The sequence below is a fragment of the Emericellopsis atlantica genome, assembly GCF_019669845.1.
Source record: "Emericellopsis atlantica unplaced genomic scaffold F5Z01scaffold_22, whole genome shotgun sequence".
Lineage (NCBI taxonomy): Eukaryota > Fungi > Ascomycota > Sordariomycetes > Hypocreales > Bionectriaceae > Emericellopsis > Emericellopsis atlantica.
In genome coordinates, this window is record NW_025764724.1 from 271,846 (window position 1) to 291,765 (window position 19,920).

Here is a 19,920-nt window from a genome sequence, read left to right on the forward strand (position 1 = left end):
GTCTGGACTCCAGTTGTTCATCAATGCAAGAATCTCTGAACGGGAATCAGCAAGCTCCCACTTCTAGAGGTACTGCTTCCCACAGCACGTGAACAACATGAAGTGAGGCCAGTCTGATCAAGACGCATGGCTATCAGAAGACATATACTAGGTAGTAACATCAATTTCGTCGATCAATGTAGCCTCGCGCCCCAGGAGTACCATTGGGGCACAAAAGTAGACCAGCTTATTGCTCATTCTACTTACCCTGCCCCTCAATGTCTGAACTGAAGTCGACATTCACATGAGGCATGCACCATGTAATCTGCCATTTCTTCGCAGAAGATACCAAACTCATTTTTAGCCTATACTCCCATGATAATGGATGTTGGTGGCCACAATATTCCCTGTTGGCAGCCAACGCCTATATCAAAAGCAACATTGAACACAGGGAAGCGGGGCATCCCCTCATTTTCCAATCCGAGTCCTCACCTCCGACTGAGGACACTATGATACTGCCATCAATAGAACAACCACGCCCTTTTAAAGAAACAACCTCTTTATAGCATGCGAATTCAACATCCAAGTCTTTCTTCTCTGTAGATCCATCTCATAAAACAAAACCAGCTCAACATGTCCAAGCTCGCCCAAGTCCTCGCGGCTCTGCACAAGCCGTCTCAGCCCCTTATTCTACCAAACATCTACGACCTCCCCTCGCTTTATGCCATCCTCTCCCTCAATACATCCACCTCCCAGCCCGTCAAAGCCATCGCAACCGCGTCTTGGGGTATAGCTGCCACCCTAGGCATTGCCGACGAGGACCTGACCGCTGAGCAGAACATTGCTTTCATTGAGAGAATCGCTGCCACGGTCAAGGAAGCCGGTCTACCGCTCAGCGCTGATTTACAGGATGGCTATGGGGAACGCATAGGCGAGATAGTCACCAAGGCTGTACGTCTTGGTGTTCACGGCGGTAACATCGAGGATGCCCTGCCCGGCCGGGGCCGCGACCAAAGCATCGAGGGTGCCCTGTATCCCGTGGACGAGCAAGTCGAAAGATTGAAGACGGCGCTGAAGGCAGCGGCGGATGCAGGTTGCCCCGACTTTGTGCTCAACGCGCGGACAGACGTATTTCTACTAGAGGGGCTTTCCGACGATGTGAAGATGCGAGAGGCGGTGCGTCGAGGGAAAGCGTACCTCGCGGCTGGGGCCACGACCGTCTTCGTTTGGGGCGGCGCACGGGGCCTCCGGGATGAAGAAGTGAAGACGCTGGCTCGGGAGTTTGAGGGGCGACTGGCGGTGAAGCTTTCCATGGGACAGGAGGCTCTCAGCACGACGCAAGTGGCAGATTTGGGCGTCGCCAGGATCAGTGTTGGCCCGAGTCTGTACCGCGTTGCTATGCATGCTATCAAGAAGTCGGCCATGGATATCCTTCAAGGAGATAGACTGGTTTTGTGAAGACCACTCGAAGCGATGAATACGATACTTTCTTGACGCTGAAGTGAATCGAGCGGCAAACAGTTGGCCCTAGATATACGCGTTTATTGAGTTGTGGTCGCCCCCTGCCCAGGATGCATTGATACAAGTCTTCGGCGCAATGACTATTCTTCATCATCCAAGTTCCCTGCCAACGACAGAGACGCCTCTAGCCACCGAACTGCAGACCCATCCACACCTCAAGGCGACAGATTCTGCATCCTCACGCTGCTGTCACTGACACTGCCGGTCCCCTTCCCAACAGCCGTCTGGCCATCAGGCCACTGCACACCACGAGCCGAGTTAGCCTGCCTCAGCTGACGAAGGCGCTGCTGCTTGCGGCGGTAAATCAACAGGGCGGCAGCAGCAATCAAACCGAGGCCCCCGAGAACACCGACCACAATCCCAGCAATAGCGCCCCCTGATAGACCACCAGAGGACTTCTTGTTATCACTGTCGTTAGACTCTTCCGAGTCAGAGGACCCTTGGGAGTTGTCATCGTCGTCACCACTCGAAGACTCCTTGTCATCGTCATCATTTTCAACATCATCGTGGTAGTCCCAGTCATCACCAGCGCCATCCTCATTGTCAGGCTCGGTGGCATTGAAGCACGGGACTTTGATGTTGAAGTTGGCGGGCTCTACCCAGACAATGTCTGCGCAGGCGTAAAAGGTCTGGTTCCGGGGTGTGTCGAACTCGGAGATATATTTGACTTGGAGCGTGGCGAGATCGCCCTCGCTGACAGAGTCGGGAGCCTTGGGCCACGGAATGCAAGTATGGCCTGGATCGAGCTCCTTGAAAGCATCCTGACTGATAATCACGTCAAAGTCGTCGTTGGACAACGGATCTGTGTTGGCCAAGTCAGAGATCAAGTCAAGGACAGGGAGGACACTCCTACATACCGTCCTTGTAGGATATGCCCAGCTGAATCTTCCACGATTCGTCTTGTGCTACCAGGGCTACCTGGCCATTATCTACAACTTATCAGTGTTTGCTTCCGCAGAGGAACCGTGCTCACCTACCCAGTGGAAAGTCAGTACGGTTGCGAGGAGCGGCTCTCGAGCCACAAGGTGCGTGATTGTCGACGGCCGCATCCCACACGCGGTCCTCGGGCCACATGAAGGCTGCAGGGCCAAAGTCATCATACTCGGGATCCTCATCCTGGGCATAGGAAGAGGCAACCGAAAGGGCCAAGCCAGCGAGGAGCTTGGGAAAGATAGCCATGACGGTATTGAGCCAAGATGGATGGAGATGGCGAAACGCAAAAAGGGGTATATACGTAGTCAGGGTCAAAAAGGATGAACCAAGCGAGGGCATTCGGCTCCTTCATATAAACAGAGGAGGAGGGTTCGCCAAGATATTCAACTCCTCACTCTTCTACATCGACGCTTTGAGGCTTCGAAGCAGGCCGACGACCGGCGGAAGATTTCTTCTCCTTCGAGGGACCCGATGACAGTCCATGCCTACATGTGTACATGGCCAGCATTGCTCGCATGTGCTGCCACGAGGTCACAGCTGAGCACACCGGAATCGAGCTGAACGACAGAGAAGCGCTATCCCAAATAGAGACGCGGTACGAATAGGCTATTGACGCCCGGTGGTCTTCCTGCATTCAGGGGCTTGTGTTCTCGACTGAGGCATTATTATCAGATGATCAAGATAAGACCGGGATCTTGATCTAATCAGATGCATCAAAGAGTGCTGATTGGCTCACAAATATCAAGCAATACGGTGCCCCAGTCTTGGCTGCGCAATCTCGACTGACACCTTAAACCATAATCGTCTTGGCGAGTGGCCTGACTTGTAGCCAAGTCACATCCGAGCCGCGGAGAGAAAGCTTGCAAAGCTCGTGAACTTGGCCGAAAATTTTCACGACCCACGACTGAACCATGGCGATGGCTTTCTTGGCGGACGGCTCCCAGCGTGACGCCGTCAATGTTTTCTGAGGTTCGACATGTTTGTTGATGAATAGTGGCATCAAGGCATCTCCTGAAGCGGCGTCTTCAAGTTATTTGATGCTGTTCACGATCTGAGGTACCTACCAGAGTCCAGGCTGTAGTCTTCGGCAAGTTGCGTCTGAGTCCGGGTAATCTTCAAGACACACGCTTCCCAAGTTGACAGACCAGTTACACATATGCCTCGTTAGGTACACGCGAGAAACTGGCTCACGCAGGGGTCGACCTGGTCAGTCAAAGGTATCCGCATCTCACCCCATTCCCATCTTATCAATCAGTGTTGCTCTTTCAGCAGGCCCACCTCTTTCCTCCAAGCCTTGCCAACGAGAGGCCTAGGGGTATAAAGAGGCTCCGGTCATGCAGCACTTGTCAGTCTTTTGGTCTTCATTCTTACAACACAGTCAGTCGTTGAGCTGTCCCTTTGACTATTTCATTCGTTTGAGTACAGCACGGACACTCTTCCCACCATCAACATGCAGCTGACTTCGATTGCTGCCATCGGTGCCTTCGCTACCGCGGCGGCTGCCGTCAACCTTGAGCGCGGATTCACTTATCCTGCCAGTGTTCCGCATGTAGAGAAGCGCCAGACCAGTGGTCCCAAGTACGAGTGCCACTCCAACTGCGGTACGTTCTCCTCACCTCTTTTCGATGGCGGACCAGTCACTGATGACGTATTTCAGGTTATGCCCTCCAAGCTGTCGAGGACGGCGATGAGGTCTGCAACGACAAGGAGTGGAACACGCTGTATCAGGGTTGCCTCGACTGCGCGCTCGAGTTCGACATTTGGCGCTACTATGGCGGTGGCCTGACCCCAGCTGCCAAGGCATGTGGCCTCTCCACCACGCCTACGCCCGCTGACGGCGGCGATGTCGATGAACCAGCATCGACGACCACGGCTCAGTCTGCTACAGCTGTTCCTGTGTCAAGCACCACTTCTGAGGAGCAGGCCACAACCACTGTCATTGAGGAGGTTGTTACCATTACTGCCGTATCCTCTGAGCCCAGCCAGACGGGCGACTCCGCCCATGTCGACGACCATGTAACCGATGTCGACCACGGCCACTCTGAAACCCCTGCTTGGAGCACGACCCAACTCCCTGCCACCACTAGCCAGAACAATGGCGTAAGTTGCTCAAGCCCAGGTACCAAAGATAATGAACTGACCCAGGCAGACCACTCCTGAGCCCACCAACGTGCCCGGTGCCGCTGCCCAGTTCTGGCTCTCCAATGTCGTCGTTGGTGGTGCCGCCGTTGTCATCGCGGCCAACCTTCTGTAAAATGTATGGTGTCGAAGGAAGCATGAAGATCCAAGGATAGTGCGTGCAAGGGGGTACCCATGAGGTGTAGCCTTGGGCTTCCGTACGATAAATGGGTATCAATAATCAATCAAGCTTGAAATCGAGCACCAGTCATGTCGGCCACTCTCATTTCATACTCATGCCCCCAAACGCTCTGTCCAATTCCGCACCTTCGTCGGCCACAGCGGGCGCTCCGGAGACGGCTGCCTTCTGCTCGGCCGACTCACTGTCCATGAGGTCAGGCTGCTCGCCGGTCGCTTTTTCAGGCTCCAGTAACCGCGACTCGCTGTCGAGCCATCCAGGCGCAACGCGTCGCTTTTCCGCCAGCTCTCGTTCTCTGATCTTTTCCTCGAACTCTCGCAGTTCTCTTTCCGCATCTTCTTGCAGCTTGGACACATGGGTCTGGAGCGCGCGACACGACGCGATGATGTCGTCGGGGTGGGCTGCGTGGCCAGAACCGGAGACAATGTACTTGGGCTGTTGTGGTTGCGCTGTTTCATCTTTGGCATCAGACGCGACAGCTGGTATCCCGAGAGACGACGGAGGGATGTTCGAGGGCATCGTTTTGTAGTTGTAAGAGAGCGTCGTTGCTGTCGGGAGGGACACGAATGGGGACACTGTCAAGGGAACTTGCTCGAGGAGGTGATGGGGGCCTTTGGGCGTCAGTAGTGGTACAGAGTTTGTGAACAGGCACTTACGATTGTTGTACATTGTGACTACTGTCAAGGGGGGAGAGGCGACGCAGAATGTGCGATGTTGATGTTATGTGACAGAAGGCTGAGCCGCTGATGACGCGGGGGAGACGTTGAACCCTCGAGTCCACCGTGCATGCAGGTCCCGATAACCGATAACGATTATAGCCCCACCGTCTTCTCGTGAAGCTCGAAGCTTCAGTTCAGGTTGTTTTTGACTTCTCTCATAACACGTCATTTGCTCATCCGACGCTACCAGAATTACAATGCCGCCTACGACAATCCGATCGCCGCCCTCCGTGGCAGACTACACACCCCTGGAGGAGTTTCAATCGCAAACCCCCGCCTCGTTCACTGGTGGCAAGCCAGTGCTGTACCACCACCTCACGGGCGCAAAAGCCACCATCCCCAAGTCGCAAGCTGGTGTGCTTGCCATATTCCCGACGGACGCGCCGTCAAGACCTTCTCGCGAGTCGAATGGCGAACAAGCACCCGAAGAAGTGATTGAGCGTGAAGTTGACGTCTTTGTCCATTCTGAGTATGTTGTCTGCCATGTTAGTCAAGGCTCTACGGCTGCTAACCCCTAGCAGGAGCTTCACCAGTTTCAGCAAAGAAGCCGAGGCTGGCGTTTCGATCCCCTACCCCTCAATATCGATCCACGCCGTGAAGAATGAGGGCGGCCTGTCGGCGATATGGATGCAGCTAGAGTTCTCGGACGGAGGCGATTCGGATGAAGACTACAACTGCATCGACCTCACCATAACCCCACGCGACGCCACCCAGGAGGCTACAAAGGCATTATATGAGGCAATGTCTGCTTGCTCGGACCTACATCCTGACCCCAACGAAGGAGAGGACGAGGAAGAGGACTACAGTGACAGGATCGTCTTTGAGGGATCGCATGAGGCTCTGGAGGGATTTGAGGGTGTGCTGAGGGGCCAGAGCGATGGCGGTCTGCCTCCACCTATGCCTGGCAGCGGAGGCTGGATCACAGCGGACAATGTGAACGAGTATTTCGACGCGGACGGGACCTGGATCAAGGACGGCGACCAGCAAGACGACGCCGAGGAGGACGAGGAATTGGGCGATGGGGCTGGCAGGACGCGTGGACACGACGAGGTTGACAATGATGGCGTCAATGGGGGGCAAGACGAAGAAGCGAAGAGGGCCAGGACGGAGTAGAGGCCCGCTGTTCCCCAACTTGAATGATATCATGAGTTACTGATTAAAGGTATTTCTTCCTGAATATCTCCACGAAGCGCAACTATCCAAAAACGCCAAAGCTGATCCTCCCATACAGTCTAGAAGGAAAGAAGAGAGAGTGAGAGAAAAGAAATGATGTACCTCAATGAGCGAGTATCAACACAGAAAGAAAACATGCGTCTGCCAAGTACTGTCTTCCGTACATTGTCACATCCTCCATCGCCCTGCCTTGGCGCCGGCGTCCCGATCAGGCGACCCCTTGAGGAAGCCATCCTGGTCGTAGAGGCCAAGACTGTCGGCGCTCCCCCTGTTCGCGCGTCGCCTCTCCTCGGCGGCGATGGCCTCCACGCGGGAGGCCACGAGCTGGGGAGGCGCAAGGCCGCTTCGTCGATCTCTGCCGTCACGCAGCGCGTTCGTCGAAGCCGATAGGTCGAAGCGGACTCTCGGCCCTGTCGTCGTCGTCGTCGGCCCCCGGTTCTCCTTCTCGGCGGCGCTCATGTCTACCTGGATCTTGTCTGCTCGAATGGGAATGCCAGAGTGGCTCTGGCCCCGGCGGTGGCTGCCGTTCTTCCTCCTCGGGCTGGTCTGTCCGCCCATGTTGAGGTAGTTCCTCCTACCGTCCGACGCATTTTTGGTGTTGGGCCGATCGGGGGAAAAGCCCCCGCCTCTCAGACTGGTGATCGTGGGCGACCTGTCGATGCCGCCGCCGCAGGACGAAGCAATCGATGCGACGCTGTAGCTGCTGACGACGCTGTTCATCCTCCTCAGCTCGGAGATTGTGCTTCCCACAGACAGGTTGGCACCGAGGCCACTCATCGTAGCCCTGCGTCCGGGGATCGTGGTGAGCTGGTCATTCTCCTCGTCCAAGTTCTGGTCATAGTTCGAAGAGGAGACGCTGGCAATTGAGGCCCGTCTCGAGGGCGCGTACCTCTTCTTAGGTCGCGGGCTCAGGGGCGTGGGGACAATGGTCTCGTCATTCAACATGATCTTGGTCGGAGGAATGGGGAGCCCACGTCTAGGACGGGCGCTCTCATACAGGATAGACATCACCTCCCTCTCGTTCAGTGGCGAGGACGACAGGTCCAGGCTCTTCATCGTCCTGGTCGGTGTCGCCACCGTCGACGTGGACGATTTGCTCCTCGTATGGCCTTGTTTCGCCTTGGGTGTGGTTTGCTCGTCCTCGGAGGACGTATCGGCCACCGTCACGTCGGTGTACACTGACTCGCTGGCTATGCTGTTCTCACTGGGGACTCGTTGGGTGACAATCTTGGCAGCAATGTCCGGGTTGCGCGCCTTGGGGGGGCTCAGTACCAAATGAGGCTGCATCTTGATCGAGCCTCGTTTGGCCATTTTCGAGTTGGCATTAATGGTACGCAGTGGTGCCGGGATGGCACTCGCAGCGTCATTACCGCCTCCGCTGGTTCCTCTTGTCCTCCGTGGGCCAGCGACGCCATGCCGCAGTGATACCACGCCAGGGCCAGACTGGTGCACAAACGGGTCGTGCTGCTTCTCCTGAGGTGTGACGGCCTTCTTCGGCGTGGGCAGTGTCACCTCTTCCTCTGGCTCACCGACACTGTACAACGTTGACAGCGCACTGGAAATGTCGCTCTCGATACTGTCGCTCCTCTTCCTGGGACTCTCGGGTCGAGCAGCGACGGTGTTCTTCTGCTGGTCTTCCCATTCGCTCGCACGGGCCCTGGATGGACTGATGCGGCCCCCTGGCTGCTCCAGCTCCTCGATGGCATGTCGTATGAGACTGTTCGCAGCACTGCCGACGGTGCTGATGCTCGGGTTTCGGCTCTTGGTGGGTGTCTGCTGGATCGCGCTGCGCTTGCTGGGGCTGCCCCTGGTGGATGCCGACTTGCCACTGCGTGGAGTCCTGGTAGAGTTCTTCCCGGGAGACGACTTGGGGGTCTTGACTGGCGATTGAGACCCTCCTCTGAGCCTCTGTTCTGTCGACGCCAGAATCACTTTGAGATCGACATCGTTGACGGACGGTCCCCCCATGGCTCGCCCTCGATAATGGCTGACTGTCCGTGGTCTGCCCCTCTCCTCTTCGCCAAGCTCAGGGGCTGTTTGACTCCCTGGGATTGCCTGCGGTGTAGACCTCGTCTTCGGGACGTCGAGCACAGGCTGTTCAGCGCCGACCTCCAAGTCGTTCATGGAGTCCACGTTGGGAATCGTGGGTTTGGCGCCGACCAGGACCATCATGTTGGTCCAGCTGTCCCGCCAGCTCCTCCTGCTTGTCTTGGGCCCGTGCTCCTCGTCGCCCGTTGTCATCCATCCCTGCTTCGCCAGTGGCGGCAGAACAGGTGGTTTCCATGGCACAACTCGGCCCCCGTTCTCTCTCACGCCTTCTTGGAGGGGGATGGCTACCTCTCCCATGTTGTCTTGGTTCGCATGGAGGGTGAGCTCGCTTTCGGTCCGGAGGAATCGTCTCTTGGCCAAGACGGTAGAAGAGTTGCTCGGCCCGTCTGGTCGAGCGGCTACATCGGCCGCGTACACTCGATTAGTCACCGGAGCGCCGGACTTGCGGATCTGCCAGACGAGGAGATAGCCCAAGGCCGTGAAGCACAGGATGCCACCAACGAGGGCGATGGCGAGGATCCAGCCGAGGCCGATCCCAGAATGGCCCTGTTCCCGCGGCGAAAGCATGGTGTCAATACACTGCCGTTCTGGCTGTTATTACTGATTGTGATATTATAACAAAGCGTCCCGTTGGACATGAAGAGGGGGTTTGAAGAAAATATGGGCGCGATGATGATGGCAGAGCGAATGACTGTACTTACCGTAACGAATGACTGACTGACTGACCTGAAAGAAGATTCAGAGAAGACATGGGAAGGACGAGCGCAGAGTGCGCTTTTGTTACGCTGGCGAGATGGGTTGTGAGGCATCGTGGGGAGGTCTCACTTCAATATGGCATTGGAATGCCACCATACCCAGCAACGCATTCCATCCAGCAGGATCTTTCGATGAGGGCCCAGTACTTGGAAGACTGAACGTGCGACGAATTGAAAAGCTAGAAATAAGCTGGAAAACAATTGTCCCATAGCAACGGTGGGTGGATGAAGCTGATGCTGTTCTGGAGCGCCTGGTCGTCCCACTTACATGCACATATCAGTCCTAGCATCAGCCTCATCCGAATGGAAGATCATCAGTCATTGACAGTGAAGCATTCTGCCTATTCAAAAGAACTTAAAAGGTGTTTCCATCACGGCGGAGCACCCGATAGCGGAAAGAAAGAAGGAAAAAGGTGGAACAGTAAGAACATGGTTGGCCTAATATACGCATCTTCCCCGTGAAGAACTTCCGGAGCCAGTCCAGGTGGCCAAAAGACGAAATCCAAAAACACCCGCCAACAACGACAGGACCCAACCAAGGGCCACGCTCTGCGAGCTGCGCCCTCTCTATCGTGCAACTGGTCCATCTTAGAACTTGTGGTGGTGGCCGTGTCCGTGGGCATGGGCCGCACGAGGCTTGCGCTGGGCCTCGGCGGGCACCGGCTCAGCGACTGGCGCTGCAGGAACAGGGTCGACCTCAGCGGCAGCCGGAGCCGAAGCCTCGGGAGCCGCTCCTTGGATGGTCACGGTTGTGGTGGAGTCAACCATCTCGGTGACCCAAACGATTTCCTCCTCCCACAGGATCTTGGTGACCATGTTGCCAGAGGTGATGTACTGAGTGCTGTCGTAGACAGGCTCGGGTTCCACGGGAGCGATCTCGGGGGCAGCCGTGGTGGTAGGGATGACCTCGGAGGATGTGGGGGCGGTGGTTGTGGTGGTGGTGGTGACGGGCTCGGGCTCGGCAGCGGCCAGGACAACATCGTCACTGGCCGACGAGGGAGCCGAAGAGGGAGCCGGGGCCACGCTGACCGAGGTCTCCTTGAAAACCTGACCAGGCAGCGGCGAGGCGGGGTCCGCAGGGATCTCGCCCGGCTTGTAAGACTGAGACGGCACGGGAGACTGCTCCGTGTCGTCGGTCGTGCCATCCTCATAAGTGATCGGGACGTTGCCGGGAAGGGCGCTCAGGCTCTGGACGACCTTCTCCGACTGGAGGATAGAGGGCAGCTTGGGGAGCTCGCAGGACTTGGCCTTGGCCTCGGAGACGACGTCGAACAGAGGGCAGTCTTCGATGCGGCCACTGGGGTTGGTGCACGTGTCGACAGCATTCTGGAGGAAGTCGGGATCCCAGCCCATGATGAAATCGCCGTGGTAGCCGTACCCAGTGGGGTCACCGTTGGACATGACAAACATGCCGTTGCGGCCATCAAACGCCTGCGTAGCCCAGATGGTCTCGAACAGGAGACCAGGGACGCTCACGGGGTGGGAGTCTGGGCAGGTGCCGGTCATAACAAGGTCCGGGTAGGCAACGTGGGACTTGTGGTCGTCGCTCTGCGCATTCTTGCCGTCCCAGCACGAGGGGAACATAAGCTCGAGGCGGAGGCCATCCTTGCAGTTGGCGTCCATGTAGTCCTTGTCAGGCATGACGTGGCGGTACAGGGTGCCCTCGGGTGCCTTGTCGTAGTTCAGGCAGTTGAAGCCCAGAGCGCGCTGCTCCAGGTCCGTCTGCGTGGTCTGGCCGAGCGCCTCCCATTGAGACTTGGCAGGGTCAGAGTTGGGGTCACCGGCGGTGTAGGTGCGGCGCTTATTGGTGCCAGCGATCATGGAAAAGTCGGCTGGGAAGCCCTTGATATCCTGGCCGTTCAGAAGATAGTATGCGAGCATACCACCCACTTGCTCAACCATCTCAAGCTCGCCGGTATCACCATCCTTGAAGTACATGGTGGGAGTCCAGTACGCAGACTTGTCCTGTGTGACACGGCATGATGTGCAGTCGCCCGCGACAAGAGAGGCAGTGTCCGACACCTCACCGAAGGCTAGGGAGAGGCGTTAGCGGGTTGTCCGCAAGGACTTCAACGACAATCTCTATCGTTTGACCAGGGAAAGGGCAGCAACGTACCATTGGAGCCATGGACGGTGTGCAAGTGGCTGGAAATTTGGCCCGGGTTGACGATGGGGTCAAGACGAGCGAGAGTTACACGGCCGGGACACTCCATGCGCCAAAACGCCTGAGCAGTGCCCACGAGGCCGGCAGAGGCCGCGATCAAAGATTTGCTGAGCATTGCTGCGGTGAAACGAAGCTCAAGAATACACGAGTGAGTTCGGTATGTCAGTGCTGAAAGCTACTGCCGCTATGAGCGCTAAAAGGAGCGGGACGACGCAACCAGGCTGTCTGCGATAAGGGGAAGATTGTCAGCGGATTCGTTTTGAAGACAGGCAGAGATAGTCTGAAGGCTGTTGACGGTAAGCTGCGGATGTGAAGAGCCGGCTCTGTCGCTGCTCCAGAAAGACAATGGGACGGTTTATCAGACCAAGTCGAGCGAGCCACTCAGCCGCGTCTCTTATCAAAAGGAACATTTGCGATGACTGGATAGTGAGATGAAGGTGACGCAGCGAGATGATGTAGGCGTGTCCATGCCAGCCTCCTCAAGGCTCGCCAACCTCGGGGCCAAGATCACTTGTCATCCGCGATAGGCGGCGGCCTGCGCAAAAGCCGAGCATCATTGTTCCCAAAGGCTGGGGCTCAGGTCTCGCAGTGGATCTCGGCCCAGGCTGGTGCCCTTGTTCAAAGGCTTTGCCATGATTCGAGGTGCAACAGCGGGCTGTTGGCACGAGGGGATAAGAGTACATAGGAAGCGCAATCCGACTTACCAAGTAAACACTGTTGTAGCTCGAAAATTCGAAGCAAAGACCAAGCAGAAGATCAACCGACTTTGCAAACACCCATAAGTCGAAGCCGAAAGACCCTGTTTACAGACACAACGTGCCTTTATTTCAATGTCCCACTTGTTGATGGCGCAGCTCAGCCTTGTTGATAGCGCGCTGAGACCTGGAATTCCAGCGCGAGTTCGCGGTGCTCTTAGAACGAACGGATTTTGCTGATCTATTCTTGCTCGGCCCGTTGGGTTTTCTGACGCAATCCGAAGTCCTGAAAAGGTTCTCCGCAGATGTTCTCTGAGAGGTTGCAAGTCGAGCGGCGATACGAAGGGGTGGTTGATCTACCCGAGGAGATGCGACGATAAGTGGCCGGCCAACAGGCGCTGTCTGTGAAATACTGAACGGGTAGCCAAGGGCGCCGAATACTAGCGAAGGAAAGCGACTATTGAGTCAAAGGAGTGGTTTGAGTTGGTTGTTTGGTACAAGAGAGTGACGATGCTCCGGGGCAACCTGAAAGCTATGCGAGCGACAGTTGGAGTCCAGGGCAAAGAGAGCGAGAACAAAGTGACTGATGAAGCTTGGCACCTCAAGGGAGAAGAAGAGAGGAGGCAGGAGGAGAGGTTTCAAGATGGCGGGTGTCGTGGAAGCACATCAATTGGAATGGTAGAAACGCTCTGAGACCTCCCAGGGTGGAGTGTCACCGAGGGCGGCGGCAGCAAGCTACACCACTTGGCACTGGGACGTCAAACGCCCAGAGTTCCAATGGGGATCGCCTATTGCCTCAGCATTGCCAGGCCATCATCTCCAATGAGGACTGTGACTCCATTGATCGTCCTCTCAGTGAATTCGAATGGGCACTTCCTTGTCTAGCGTGCGTTGACCCCGGCTTGGCTCGAGCCAAGATGATGATTTCGTCGTGTGTATCCATGGAGCTGGAGCCAGTAATAATAGTCGATGCCATTTGGTGTTGGGCCTGTTGGCGCGGTGCAAAGCTGGGGTCCAGTGCTGTCACTGCTGTGAAGGCCGGAAAGGGGGGATCTTCCACCGCGATGCAGGGTTGTTGAGGCAGATGTGTGGACACTGCAGGACGCAGGTCTCGGCAGGGGCTGCCAGCATTCATCGCATCACAGACGCCAGGCCCAGCGCACGTGAGAAATGGTATTCTCGAAGGTCCGCCATGCAGACACTGCAGAACGCCACTGGAATTCGTACTCGTAGCGGTGCATTGCGTGCAAACACCATCTCTCCGTGACTGGAGCTGGGCCAACACTCCCAGAGGGCTGATACCGAACAGCCGACGACGGCGCCTACTGTGACGAATGGTATACGTACGTAGTCCATGCCCTTCATCTTGGCGAGGTACTTGGGCAGTCTACTGTCTGGCGACTCCGACCCCCTGGCGATCCCTGGACAGTCGACGTCGTCGTGCCATGACGTCGCCCCAATTTCCAATGTGGGCTGGTGATATCTCGACAGGGCTAGTCCAAAATACCGATCTACAACTCATCGTGGAGGCACAAGTGCCGGTTCGCGATTTTGGGCATCTGCCGGATTCTTGCTTGCTTTGCTGCGTCCAAAGGCGAAAGAATTCAAAAGACAAGGTCGTGGCATGAGCATGTACAGGAGAGGGAAATTAGCCGCCCGAAATTGCCCCTGCGTCAAGAATCTAGGGACTGGGACCTCAGTACCCCTCCAGGCTCCTGGGCAAGACCCCTGCTCCAGTCCGGTGGTCCTCACCCGCAGCGCTCCCACCACCCGAAATGCTGGTGGCAGCTCACTGAGCGCTACGCATTTAATAATAACGGATCGCCTGAAAGCTGACTATCGTTTCGCAGTTGAGACGTTGACAGCGTTTCAACAAGGCGTTGGTGAGCTAATGCAGATACTCTAATGCGTGGATACTACGTACGCACTTGCAATAGCGGCACAACACATCCCAAGCGACTGGAGCCGCCGTCGTGCCTATCCCAATCAATGACAATCTCACGTAGCGCAACGGTCACAAAGCCCAACAGCCTCCAACAAGTTCACCGCCTGAGCTCCCAAAGCACACGCGATCGATCGTCCAGAAGGACCAGAACCTCCCGTCGTGGCATGCTGACCCGAGCAACTCTGGTCTGCGCCCAGAATCTCTGACGACTGGTGGTTTCAGGGCGTTGTACTTGGTAGCGCACCACGATACGGATAGGTGTGGCGAAGTCTTGGGACATCTCACAATGGCAATGGCGGGCCGAGACGGCAATGGATCCCTTGTTTCTCGAAGCTGGTACAGTGGTGCCTGACTATCCTGTCCGCTAGGCGCGAAGGAGCCGGCTCGTCGGCAGATCCTCTAACACCACTTCAGGGGCACCGCAAAGACGCAGCCAGATTGGTCGATCGTCGGCACCACTGCGCCGGTCGATTGTGCAAAGCCCATTTGATTATTTTGTTGTTACGCCGTTAATATTTAGGTACAGGGTAATCAATATGATTATCGGACTGAGTTTCGCATCGTGTATCACTGTTATTGCAAGCTGTCGACTGCCAGGCGGTATTGGTGTTCTCCATGTCAGCAATGATGTCGTTTACAGCAAACCAAGTCGAAAACGACAGATATTCCGCCCTCAGGATATATATAAAAAAACAATGAGATTAGTTTTCCTAACCATTTCCTCAACTAATTGTATTAAGAGCACGAATCAGTTTGAAAAGCTTTGGGCTTTTGACAATATGAATCACATCCTAGGGTAGGTCAGCTAGACCTCGTTTCAAAATATCAAAGGCACTGGCCAACGCAGCCACAAGCATAGGAGCAAATGAAACTCGGTAATCGCGATTATGAATCTTCTGAACATGCAGTGTTTATATAACTTGAATCAGCCTTTCTTAATCTGGCCCAGGGCCTCGGGAAACAGAGTGAACTGCATCACGTGCTCATTAGTCTTGTATGTGACCGCTCGTCCAGCCACCACAGCCACACCCCACGGACCCTTGCGGACGAAAGCGCCACGACATCGCAATCGTCAGCTCCGAGCGACCGCCTAGGTAACTGACTACGCCATGCCCCGACTTAGCCTCAGCAACGTCATGTTACGTGCCCAGGCAGGAACAGCTCTCACACTCATTTAGCGATGGACGATCTTTCCGGGCTTGACTGGTCATCCCAGTCTAACGGCGGCGGTCCCCCCAAAAAGCCGCCCATGAATCCAATGTCTTACGCCTCCTTCTCGACACTCCAGCCGACACCATCACCACAAGGGTCCGGTCGCAGCACGCCCCAGACGCAGGGAAGCTTCGGCACCGCGACGAAGCCGCCGCCCGCAAAACCGGCGCAGGACAGCTTCAGCAACCTGATGAAGTTTGGCCCTGCCAAATCGAACCAGAACCTGTCGCTCGCCGAACGACAAGCGCAACTCGAGGCCGAGAAGAGGAAGAAGCTGGAGGAACAGAAGAAGCTACAAGAGGCGCAGTTTGGGAATGGACAGTTCTGGGACAGTCTCGGATCCAGGGGCGCGACACCGAGCCCTGCGTTGCGGTCACCACCATCTTCATCGATCGGCAAAGCGAACGAAGACGACGACCTCTTTGCGGCTTTCAACAAGGACACCAAGGTGGACAATGCCAGCCACTTCCCGCCGCCCGAATCTCAAAGGTCGACACCGGCACAAGCGGCGCCCTTGGACCTGAGCAACCCTAGTGCTTGGGGATCGCAGCCCGCGAACGGGGGCTCGCTGGCTGTGGAGGACGATGACCCATTCGAACTGAACGCCATGAAACAAGGGCCACCCGCACCCACCCAGAGTCAGCAATTGAACGACAATGATGATTTCCTGGGCGATTTGGCAAGACCGGTGGAGGAGATTCGAAAGCAACAGGCAGCGTCGCAGCCTCGCCCTCAGCCCGGCAAGCCTATCGACGGCGATTCAAGCTCATCAGAGGATGAACTGGCACCACCAGTGCGGCAGCGCCCGGAGCGAAGACCAACTCCACGCCAAAACGAGCCTCAAGGGGACGAGTTCGACTCGGCCGTCGCCCAGTTGGTGGATTATGGGTTTGCCCCAGACGACGCGCGTCGTGGGTTGACCGAGAGTGGCGCCGGGCTCAACGTCCAAGCAGCGGCAAACTGGCTTCTCGACGAAGCGCACCGCAAATCAAATGCCAAGGCCAAGGGGCGAAGCCCTTCAGCAGGCCCAGGCAACCCTCGCCAACCTGAGCGGAGAACCAACAGCAGGTCACCGGCGGCGGCTGGAGAAGGGGATGCCGATTTCGCAAAGACTGCCGCGGCCATGGGCAACACTCTTTTCAAAACAGCGGGATCGCTGTGGAAGACCAGCCAGAAGAAGGTGCAGCAGGCAATGAACGATTTTCAACAGGACGGTAGTGGCGGCGATCCCAACCAGCCCAAGTGGATGAGGGATGCCCAGCAAGCTCAGAGACAAGACGCAGTCAGAGCCTCTGCGAACGCGACAGACGAAGCCATGGCCTTGGAATCGGGGGGTCGACCTCAGCCAGCAAGAAGCCGCAGTCGGCCAGCCTCCGAGCGCCAGCCAAGCGCCAATGGGCAGAGCCAGGCCCCCAGGCAGCCATCATCGAGTCGTGTCAGTCCTGTGCCTAGGTGGCAGCAGCAATCAGCACCACCTGTGAGCTTTGACGCAAAGGCAAAGTTGAAGCGCCTTGAAGCAGACGATGATCTGTCTACCTACCGCAGCCCCAGTCGCAGGCCACGTCCGCAGCCTGCGCCAGCTGCCAAGCAGGCCCAGCCCGAGCCGGACCTTCTGTTCGGCGAGAACGCACAGCAACCCAGGCAGCCCATACCTCACAGGCCAGCACAGCAGTCTGCGCCACCAGCAGCTCAGCGAGCACCGCCAAAATCCGCGTCCCCTGCACCGGCGAGGCCAACACGCCAAATACCACCCATCTCACCGGACGCTTTGCAGAAGTCAACACGATCCAGGATAGAGGGTACGGCGCACTTCAAAAGAGGCGACTTTGCGGCGGCTCATGCATCGTACTCATCGGCGCTGAACGCTGTCCCGTCGACACATCCACTTGCCATCTTGCTGTTGGCCAACCGTGCGCTGACTGCGCTCAAGACTGGCGAGCCGAAACAAGCAGTTGAGGATGCCGAGCAAGCCATTAAGCTGATCGGCCCGGGGGCTGGTCAAGGGGAGACAGTCAGCGTCCAGACCGAGTCTGGGGCAGCGGAGACCCGGGACATGCGAGACCTGTACGGGAAGTCCCTGAGCCGCAAGGCGGAAGCACTGGAGCAGATGGAAAGGTGGAACGACGCCCTGGCAGTGTGGCGCGTAACCGTCGAGGCAGGGCTAGGCGGCGCCAACGCCCTCAAGGGCCGCCAGCGATGTCAAGCAGCCATCGCGCCAAAGCCGAAACCTGTCGCCAAGCCACGACCTACACCGTCTGCCGTTGCGGGTCTCGCGCCCGCAAAGAGCTCAGAAGCCGTCATCAAGATGCGCGAGGCAAACGAGGCGGCCGCCAGGGAGGACGACGAGAAGTTTGCCCTGTCCGAGGCCGTCGACGCCAAGATCTCCAGCTGGCGTGACGGCAAGAGGGACAACCTGCGCGCGCTGCTAGGTAGCTTAGACAATGTGCTGTGGGAGGGCAGCGGCTGGAAGAAGGTGGGCATGCATGAGCTGGTGATGGCGAACAAGGTCAAGATTGCCTACATGAAGGCGATCGCCAAGACCCACCCGGACAAGGTTTGTGATTCCCCTTGACGTGTTGGACACAGCTAACCTGGACAAGCTGCCCCAAGACGCCAGTACCGAGATTCGCCTGATTGCAAGTCTGGTCTTTAGCACCCTTAACGAGAGCTGGGACAAGTTCAAAGCCGAGAACGGACTGTGAAGAATAAGGCAATGATGGATGATGATGAAGACATTTACTCAGGCATAGAGCGATTCGTAGAGCACGATGGAGAATTCCACTTTTGGGCTGGCACACCCAGATAACCAAGGCCACTTTGTAATCACGCTTGCTTCTCACATGTATGTAAATCCGTAACGCCTGACCTTGTTTGTACACGGCCTGTATCATAACCCAAGCATCTTGAGCACGCTGTCACGCACTTTCCGCTCGTACTCGTCCCGGTGGTCGCGCCACATCTTGGCCGCCTCTACGTTGGCGGGGCTCTCGTCGTTGGGCTCGGCGAGCATGCTCATGACGCTGATGAGGATCTTCTCGACGGACTGGATAGGCGACCAGCGCTCGGCGGCGAGCTCGTAGTGATTCGGGTCGTCGCCGGGCGGGTGGAGGATGGAGATGCACACGAGGCCACTGGGGTACACTGCGTTCTCCTGTTAGCCACGTATGCACACGTACGTCGCCTGCGGGCGGGCGCGCGCGAGAGGACACACCATTCGGATGCCATAGGTCCACCAGGAACTTCATGGAAGGCGGCGCGAGCGGATAGTCCTTGGGGAACTTGAGCTCGGCGGGGAAGACACCGCCCTCAAAGGGCGTGTCCTCGGGACCCTGAATAAGGCATTCCCAGTGAAGGATGTCGTCCTCGGAGACGGGGCCGGCGGTGATGCCTTCTGGTGGGTTGTTTGTGAGCGCGCGGTACTCCTGCAGGAGGCGGCGCTGTGCGGTTGATTGCGCCATGCTGCGGTGGAATAGGTGTCGTGATTGGGATTGTTGAGGGACAATGGATGATGGTGGTGGTGGTGATGGTGGTTGCCAATTTTACCCCACCCATGGCACGACTTATTAGGTACTTAGGTACCTTACATACGAGTACTGAACGCACCAAAAAGGGCGAAAGCTGTTGCTAACTTGAAGGCTAACACACCCACGGATGTATTTGTCAGCTGGACTCATTCTCCTGAGCTTGCGAACATCACTGGTCGTTATCTTTTCTTCAAGAAAGCACGGAAAGCCCCTGACAGCCTGGAACTATTCGGGGGTGTGAGGTACACCTAAGAGGTGAAGGATATAGCAAGGAGGCATAAATACTTAGAGTTATATCGGATATACGCGAACAGCAGCAATAAACAAAAAGACTACACTAATTATGTTTCCACATGCTAAGAAGTGAGCCTGAATGGCTTTCTAAAAGAAAAAACGAACTAAAAAATCGACGTGGGCCTGATTCGAACAGACGCTCCCGAAGGAACAAGATTTCTAGTCTTGCGCATTAGACCACTCTGCCACCACGCCCCTACTTGGGATGCCAATTATGGCTGCTATCAAAAATTATTAGCCCTAGCTTACGACGGCATAGGCTCTCGATTTAGCTGCATGTGCGTATCATATGGTCCGCTCTGGCGTTTGGCGGTGATTCACGAACACAGAACGTGGGAATTGCTCATAGATATATGCTTTACGTGGAGACAAGTCCTTTTCACACAGACGGATCATGGCAGCTTCATAGGCGAGGCGGAGAAAGGAAGAGATCTCACTACAATGGTCAAAACCACACAGGAGCTAGAGTCATGTAGCATGCTCTTACGGTAGCTAAACATCTATTACGGAGTGTAAACGGCAAGGAATTGTGCAACGTCATGGGGGATCTAGTCCCGGTTGCTGGGCGTTAATTCGGGGACAACAACAGGAGTTCGACTGGCACCGAAAGGCATTCGTGATCGTCAACTTTAAATATGCA

At 56.4% G+C, this 19,920-nt stretch overlaps 9 protein-coding genes and 1 non-coding gene across 10 annotated transcripts; 4 read left to right on the top strand and 6 right to left on the bottom strand.

The window, feature by feature from the left end:
- The first annotated feature begins 352 nt into the window (after positions 1-352).
- Positions 353-1,834, top strand: F5Z01DRAFT_239657 (phosphoenolpyruvate phosphomutase-domain-containing protein). Its single transcript, XM_046258387.1, has one exon. The coding sequence runs from the start codon at positions 613-615 to the stop codon at positions 1,435-1,437; it is 825 nt and encodes a 274-aa protein (XP_046116196.1). The 5' UTR covers positions 353-612; the 3' UTR covers positions 1,438-1,834.
- F5Z01DRAFT_676153 (uncharacterized protein) lies at positions 1,656-2,679 on the bottom strand (the record flags this gene model as incomplete). Its single annotated transcript, XM_046265221.1, has 3 exons — positions 1,656-2,302; positions 2,358-2,429; positions 2,478-2,679. The coding sequence occupies 3 exons, from the start codon at positions 2,677-2,679 to the stop codon at positions 1,656-1,658; spliced, it is 921 nt and encodes a 306-aa protein (XP_046116197.1).
- A 1,204-nt stretch (positions 2,680-3,883) lies between these two features.
- On the top strand, positions 3,884-4,687 carry F5Z01DRAFT_676154 (uncharacterized protein; the record flags this gene model as incomplete). Its single annotated transcript, XM_046265222.1, has 3 exons — positions 3,884-4,034; positions 4,091-4,533; positions 4,583-4,687. 3 exons carry the CDS (start codon positions 3,884-3,886, stop codon positions 4,685-4,687), a joined length of 699 nt encoding a protein of 232 aa, XP_046116198.1.
- On the bottom strand, positions 4,391-5,498 carry F5Z01DRAFT_239795 (uncharacterized protein). The gene is made up of 2 exons (XM_046258388.1): positions 5,407-5,498; positions 4,391-5,361 (listed from the first exon to the last, which is right to left on the bottom strand). The coding sequence occupies exons 1-2, from the start codon at positions 5,417-5,419 to the stop codon at positions 4,835-4,837; spliced, it is 540 nt and encodes a 179-aa protein (XP_046116199.1). The 5' UTR covers positions 5,420-5,498; the 3' UTR covers positions 4,391-4,834.
- Positions 5,499-5,517: 19 nt separating this feature from the next.
- F5Z01DRAFT_240090 (regulator of volume decrease after cellular swelling-domain-containing protein) lies at positions 5,518-6,731 on the top strand. The gene is made up of 4 exons (XM_046258390.1): positions 5,518-5,607; positions 5,660-5,938; positions 5,991-6,631; positions 6,701-6,731. The coding sequence occupies exons 2-3, from the start codon at positions 5,667-5,669 to the stop codon at positions 6,580-6,582; spliced, it is 864 nt and encodes a 287-aa protein (XP_046116200.1). The 5' UTR covers positions 5,518-5,607; positions 5,660-5,666; the 3' UTR covers positions 6,583-6,631; positions 6,701-6,731.
- Positions 6,697-9,662, bottom strand: F5Z01DRAFT_239833 (uncharacterized protein). The gene has a single exon (XM_046258389.1). The coding sequence runs from the start codon at positions 9,256-9,258 to the stop codon at positions 6,811-6,813; it is 2,448 nt and encodes an 815-aa protein (XP_046116201.1). The 5' UTR covers positions 9,259-9,662; the 3' UTR covers positions 6,697-6,810.
- Positions 9,663-10,034: 372 nt separating this feature from the next.
- On the bottom strand, positions 10,035-11,725 carry F5Z01DRAFT_625841 (uncharacterized protein; the record flags this gene model as incomplete). Its single annotated transcript, XM_046261451.1, has 3 exons — positions 10,035-10,088; positions 10,143-11,479; positions 11,563-11,725. 3 exons carry the CDS (start codon positions 11,723-11,725, stop codon positions 10,035-10,037), a joined length of 1,554 nt encoding a protein of 517 aa, XP_046116202.1.
- A 3,705-nt stretch (positions 11,726-15,430) lies between these two features.
- Positions 15,431-18,164, top strand: F5Z01DRAFT_625981 (uncharacterized protein; the record flags this gene model as incomplete). Its single annotated transcript, XM_046261454.1, has 2 exons — positions 15,431-18,016; positions 18,063-18,164. The coding sequence occupies 2 exons, from the start codon at positions 15,431-15,433 to the stop codon at positions 18,162-18,164; spliced, it is 2,688 nt and encodes an 895-aa protein (XP_046116203.1).
- A 27-nt stretch (positions 18,165-18,191) lies between these two features.
- Positions 18,192-19,065, bottom strand: F5Z01DRAFT_240256 (ubiquitin-conjugating enzyme/RWD-like protein). The gene is made up of 2 exons (XM_046258391.1): positions 18,674-19,065; positions 18,192-18,603 (listed from the first exon to the last, which is right to left on the bottom strand). The coding sequence occupies exons 1-2, from the start codon at positions 18,918-18,920 to the stop codon at positions 18,350-18,352; spliced, it is 501 nt and encodes a 166-aa protein (XP_046116204.1). The 5' UTR covers positions 18,921-19,065; the 3' UTR covers positions 18,192-18,349.
- A 328-nt stretch (positions 19,066-19,393) lies between these two features.
- Positions 19,394-19,475, bottom strand: F5Z01DRAFT_t73. Its single transcript has one exon. It is a non-coding gene; the product is annotated as a tRNA-Ser (tRNA).
- Positions 19,476-19,920: the final 445 nt, after the last annotated feature.